Here is a 6,594-nt window from a genome sequence, read left to right on the forward strand (position 1 = left end):
TACTATAGCCTCGGTTCAACCAAAACCTTGTGAGTAGATTTGGCAGACAAAAACTGAAAGAAGCTCGTCGTATACATACATACGTACATACATACATACATACATACATACATACATGGATCCTGTTTAGAAACCGGTTCTTTCTCTATTGGCAAGAAATCTTGAAATAAACTGAATAATGACATACATATGTGTATGTGTGTGTGTGTGTGTGTGTGTGTTTGGATGTGTGCGTGCATATATCTGCGTATTTGTGCCTGTCTTCCACCACCGCTTGACAAACGCTGTCAATTTGTTAAAGTTCTCGTTACGTAGCGGTTCGGCATAAGATCCCCATAGAATACGTTTGAGGCTTTAGAAAAAAGTACAAGGGTCGATTCTTTCGACTAAAACTCTTCAAGGCGGTACCCCAGCATGGCCTCAGTTCGATGACTGGAACACGTAGAAGATAAGAGATAAACGATGTATTCTTTCAACAAAATATTTCTTTAAAAGAAAACCAAAAACAGTTGCAACTTTACTTTCAGTCATTTTTGACGATGGAACTCGAAGTGGATAAAGCTATAAATAATAGCATGTAAATATTGCGTTAAAAACCACCTTGGATGGAAAAAGTGGACGGTTAGAAGATATGTGTTCAAGCCCCAAAGATAGACTTCGAACCTTCGACCATTTCCATCCAAGGGGCTTTTAAAACCCAATATTAACATACTTTTATCTATAGCTTTATCGAGGCGGCGAGCTGGCAGAATCGATAGTACACCGGACAATATGTTTAGCGGCATTTCATCCGTCTTTTACGTTCTGAGATGAAATTCTGCCGAGGTCGACTTTGCCTGTCATCGTTTCAGGTTCGATAAAATAAGTACCAGTTGAATACTGGGTCGATGTAATCGACTTGCCCTCTGCCCCGAAATTACTGCCCCTTGTGTCACTGTTTGAAACCATTATTTATAACTTTAACGAATTCCATCATTATTGAAAAATAAAACTACAAAAAAAAAAAATCAACAAAAACCACGAAACAAAACAAAATAAAACAAAAAAGAGTGATTTATCACCGGAATTTTCTAAACGCTTGTAAATAATTTTATTTTTATTTCTTTAATCAGTTATCTGGGTTTTTTTTTATTAACGAGGCTATTCGGATCATTTGGCAGCTGTTAATAGAGACTTTCAATGTCACATTTTAAGATTTATTCTATTTTCAAATGGCATCTACAAGTATTTCAGGCTGCGATGTTCAAACACATTGTTATTGGCTGAACAAAACAGAATTAAAACTGAGAAGTCGTAAATTTGTCTCTCAGATAATAATTTTTTTATAATGGAAATTAATTCTCAGTTTCTGCCATCTCTCAAACTTTCAAATTATTTTTCATGTTTGGATTGATTTAATCATGGGAATGAAATGTTTATGTTTTGTAATTGGAATAAGAAACTCGAAGTCTCATGTTATTTGTAAAAACTTGAAAGCCGAATTCCATTGTACTGTTACAACCAGAATTTTGAACAACTTATCAAAAGTAAATACAATTACAAATGGCATCATTTTTTTTTGCATCAGCTCTTCATATTTTCTGGGATCTATTTCAAAACGGGGGCGCCAGTATTTTCTTAACGAAACACTAACGAAACACTTTGAAACTTGGGACACTGGTAGAATGTGTCATATAAAACATCTTTTACTCTTAGTCTTCTTAACAAAAAAAAGGAATTCGCAAGTTATTCCATGTTAAAGTTGTCGTATTTCTGTAATTTCAACCAATCACTGACGTCTATTCAGCTCAATAGAGTTACTGCTGGGCGGTCATAAAAATGTTATTCCCTGTGACATATTTCATCCGGTTTAATCGTAATTTATACGCATATATTGTTTATATAATAAATTACGCTGTGCGTATCTATGTGTGTAACAATTTTAGAGTTCGGATTCTAGAGTTAGGGTTAGTTTTAGGATTAGGGTTACGGTTAACAGTCTAGTTAGGGTTAGGGTTAGGGGATTAATACGATATACACCATTACAGCGCTAACTGTTTTCAACTGAATAGACGTCAGTGATTAGTAGAAATTATTGAAATAAGACAATTTTTTACATGAAATAAATTCGAATACAAAAATATTTTTCTGTTAATTTCCGAAAGATAAAAAGAATTGTCAACTTTTATTATATCCATTATATAAATTGTTTCCGGTATAAATTAATATTACTAAGAAATATTACCGGTTCCTGGCACGTTTGAAAAAAAAAAAAAAAAAGAAAGAAACCTGCCGGTACGCCACATCAGAGAGTTTGAGAAGCACTGATCTAAACCATACAAAATAGATAAGTATACGAAGTTTGAAAGTCTTTCGGTACCAAAAACACTACATAAAACATAAATGAAAACTGGCGCCCCCGTTTTAAAATAGATCCATTTTCTGTTCCTTGAATGGTGTTTATGTTTGTATTTTTCCATTTAACAGAATTCGTACTTAGTTTTGATATGAACTAGTAATCACATTTGCAGTGGAAGAAATTGTTGCTGACTATTTGTTGTTGGCATTCTGTCGCTTACGACGTCGAGGGTTCCAGTTGATCCGATCAACGGAACAGCCTGCTCATGAAATTAACGTGCAAGTGGTTGAGCACTCCACAGACACGTGTACCCTTAACGTAGTTCTCGGGGATATTCAGCGTGACACAGTGTGACAAGGCTGACCCTTTGAATTACAGGCACAACAGAAACAGGAAGTAAGAATGACAGAAAGTTGTAGTGAAAGAGTACAGCAGGGTTCGCCACCATCCCCTGCAGGAGCCTTGTGGAGCTTTAGGTGTTTTCGCTCAATGAACACTCACAATACTCTGTCTGGGAATCGAAACCGCGATCCTATGACCGCGAGTCCGCTGCCCTAACCATTGGGCCATTGCGCCTCCACGTTGCTAACTATACATCTAAAATATTAAGCAAGAAAAAAAAAGAAAAAGGTTTTAACGATGCCGTTTTGACAGCCGGCATTTTAATCCACCCTAATCCCATGTCTTATTTGGCAAGAGACTAGGAGCTGGTAGAGCTAAATACTTTTTATGAAGGCACAGGAAATCCTATTCTCTCTCTTACTTACTTGACAAGGGAATGTCTTTCTTTGAGCCTGATTTTTTATTCTGGCAGATAAGTTAGGACCTATTTTGCTCGCATTTCATTCTCTCTTGATAGACGTTAACTCCTATCTCGTTATAGTCTCGTGAGGATTTATATATATATATATGTGCATTTACCGTATTTGCTGGCAGCATAAAAAACGCCCTTAAAAAAAATGTTTCCCCCAAAATCATCTCGGATTCTATATGCGAAGTTGAGCCTATATTATATGCTTTAAAGCACTAAAACCATTTTATCTGAATATGCGCAGATGAAGTCAGTGTCTAATGTACCCGTGCGCCTTTAACGCCATCAAATATAGTGAGGCATTTTTTCCGTTGAATGACCTTTTATCAATCGGTTCATATGTAGTCCGATAGATATCGTCTGAAACAAAAGTCTTTGATCATAGGTCAACTCAATTAGCATTGGCTTGCAACTTAAGAGCCTCAGCGGCAATAATGGAAAGATAGTTTCAACCTTGCAATGAGATTGCTGAAAATCTTCATAATCCATTGGATTGCCAGTTTTAGGACAGCATATATTGTGACATTCTACCAGATCGAACCCATTCCTCTCAAGACATTATTAAATGACTTGAACTCAGCTCTTCAGACTAACAAAATACTTAGAAATTTTACAGTGCTCTTTCTGCCAGCAACAATGAAACAGTGATCTATAGTGGTATACATTTATAGTTTGGTGAACTGGGAAAGCAAAACAGCACTTTTGTTCACGAATACAATACAACACCGATAACATGAAATGATTAATGACTCCTTCAGTTGTTTCTTTAGTCCGCAACAGATTCGGTCGGCTGCTACACACAATAGCTTGATTAGATCTAAGACCAAACACTTCGATAATAATTTGTTGTTTCCGTTTTTTTCCCCCCTTTTCTCCAGATGGATGAAGTTTATAGTAAGAAAAATGAACACTACATCGGTACCGAAGTGGTAGAATTTAGGTGAGTAGATCCTTAACAATGATAATAATGCTAGTCGTGTTGATGATTATGGTGTTGCTGTTGTTAGTATTGTTGGTGATAATGATAAATTATGCTGTTTCTGATGGTGATGGTAATGATAATGATATCAAATGATTATGCTAACGGTGACGTCGTTAATGATAGTATTACTTCGTTCAAAATGAAGACAATTTCCGAAAGATAAAAAGAATTGTCAACTTTTATTATATTCATTATATAAATTGTTTCCGGTATAAATTAATATTACTAAGAAATATTACCGGTTCCTGGCACGTTTGAAAAAAAAAAAAAAAAACTGCCGGTACGCCACATCAGAGAGTTTGAGAAGCACTGATCTAAACCATACAGAATTTTAGTTTCACCGTTGTCACATGTTTTACTGTAGCCACCAAATATTTTAAACTAGCTAAAAACGGCTCCCAGTCAATCAATCCCAGTAGAGAAAGTTAACACGATATTTGCCGAATATATAGTACTCTCCTAATCTCTACAGTAGTGAATTGTAGTGATATTTATTTAAACTAGCTAAAATTGGTTCCCAAACAAGTATTCTAGATAGCTTAACAAAAATATATAATAAAATGCACGTATGATTAAATGCATGCTATCAAATTTGACGCCGTGAACCGAGAACAACTTCTAATGAATTAAAATTACAATCGTAATGTAATATCTATAAATACTGATGAAACTTTTTTCTTCAGGAGCCAGGTTTAAAACTATACAGGTAGCGGGCGACGAGTCTGATTTTTGGTAGTTATACTAACAACACCATATGTCTGGGTTTTATTGGACCGTTTCAGCAAAGCATAGTCAAACACAAAGCTTGTTGGTGACAGAATTATTTAGAAAGTTCATCGTTTTTGCATGAAGAAAAACTCATTGAGTTGTGATTAACAAACTTAAAATGATAACATTCGGAGATATCACTCGAGTGATTTCCGTGTGAAGAACATATAATTAAATACAAGCAACTAGCAACTAGACGTGGTGAGCCTGAAATAACTTTTAATCAATATATATATATATATAAAACTTACTTGGAAAAGGATGCGTGGCGTTCGATCATACAATAATATAAATAATATATAAATATATGCATATATCCATACATACATGTACATACCTAAATCTGTTGTTGGCACTCCGTCGCTTACGACATCGAGGATTCCAGTTGATCCGATCAACGGAACAGCCTGCTCGTGAAATTAACGTGCAAGTGGCTGAGCACTCCACACACACGTGTACCCTTAACGTAGTTCTCGGGGATATTCAGCGTGACACAGTGTGACAAGGCTGGCCCTTTGAAATACAGGTACAACAGAAACAGGAAGAAAGAGTGAGAGAAAGTTGTAGTGAAAGAGTACAGCAGGATTCGCCACCATCCCCTGCCGGAGCCTCGTGGAGCTTTAGGTGTTTTCGCTCAATAAACTCTCACAACGCCCGGTCTGGGAATCGAAACCGCGATCCTATGCCCGCGAGTCCGCTGCCCTAACCACTGGGCCATTGCACCTACATCTATATGTATATATACATGCATATATGGGTACAGGACATAAAAAAAAACGTTAAACACAATGAAAAACGAAAATGAACATTTTTCGAACAACGAACAATACAAACGAACAAGAAACGAGACATGCAACATAAAGAATATACCCCTGGTATTCATTTCATTGACCCCGAAAGGATGAAAGGCAAAGTCGACTTCGGTGGAATTTGAACGCAGAATGTGAAGACGGACGAAATACCGCTGAGCATCTTGTCCGGTGTGCTAACGATTCATCCAGCTCGCCGTCTTGAAGCTTCAAATAATATTCATTAGCCGACATAACGCAAACCAACCTGTTCTAATTCAGTCAGGTTTTCTATTTAGATTTTTAAAGAACTTCTCTACTTGGTAGAAATGTATTCACAGTTGTTTTAATTAATGTTTATCTCCTAATTGTTGCAGTCCTGGAAGCATCAGCGTAAAGTTCCGTATTCTTTTCAATACAAGTTTGGATAAGATTCCAGGAGATAACGTAACTAAGGAAATGACCTTTTCTGTAGTGCCACCACTCGAAAAAGAAGGGAAACAGTTACAAGGAAGAATCATTCATTATATAAGGACAACAATTATCGAAGCCAACAGATTGAGGATTAATCGAACGACAGTTAAGATACTAGGTAAGAGAGATTCCGCTTTTGATAAGACTACATTCTGCTTGCAATAGAACCGCCTTCCAAATATCTTCCTACTTTTTATCTGTAATTAAACTATTGTATATCAGTGATAAAGCTACCTTCTACATGTGATAAATCCAACATGTATTTTTTGACAGTATTTTATGCTGCTATCTCCTGGTAGATAGTGAACCCGGAAAAGGTAATAGGAAAGGGAAATGAATATGTATGTATGTATGTATGTATGTATGTATGTATGTATGTATGTATGTATGTATGCATGTTTGTATGTATGTATGTATGTATGCATGTATGTAT

At 36.2% G+C, this 6,594-nt stretch overlaps 1 protein-coding gene across 1 annotated transcript in view; it reads left to right on the plus strand.

Annotated features, from left to right (window-relative positions):
* Positions 1-6,594, plus strand: part of LOC106880168 (uncharacterized) — a 112,178-nt gene that overhangs the window by 31,233 nt on the left and 74,351 nt on the right. The window contains exons 5-6 of the mRNA XM_014930013.2: positions 4,028-4,089; positions 6,065-6,279. Of these exons, the coding sequence (XP_014785499.1) occupies positions 4,028-4,089; positions 6,065-6,279 (277 nt within the window). The remainder of the gene's footprint in view (positions 1-4,027; positions 4,090-6,064; positions 6,280-6,594) is intronic.

Source organism: Octopus bimaculoides, chromosome 4 (genome assembly GCF_001194135.2).
Source record: "Octopus bimaculoides isolate UCB-OBI-ISO-001 chromosome 4, ASM119413v2, whole genome shotgun sequence".
Classification (NCBI taxonomy): domain Eukaryota; kingdom Metazoa; phylum Mollusca; class Cephalopoda; order Octopoda; family Octopodidae; genus Octopus; species Octopus bimaculoides.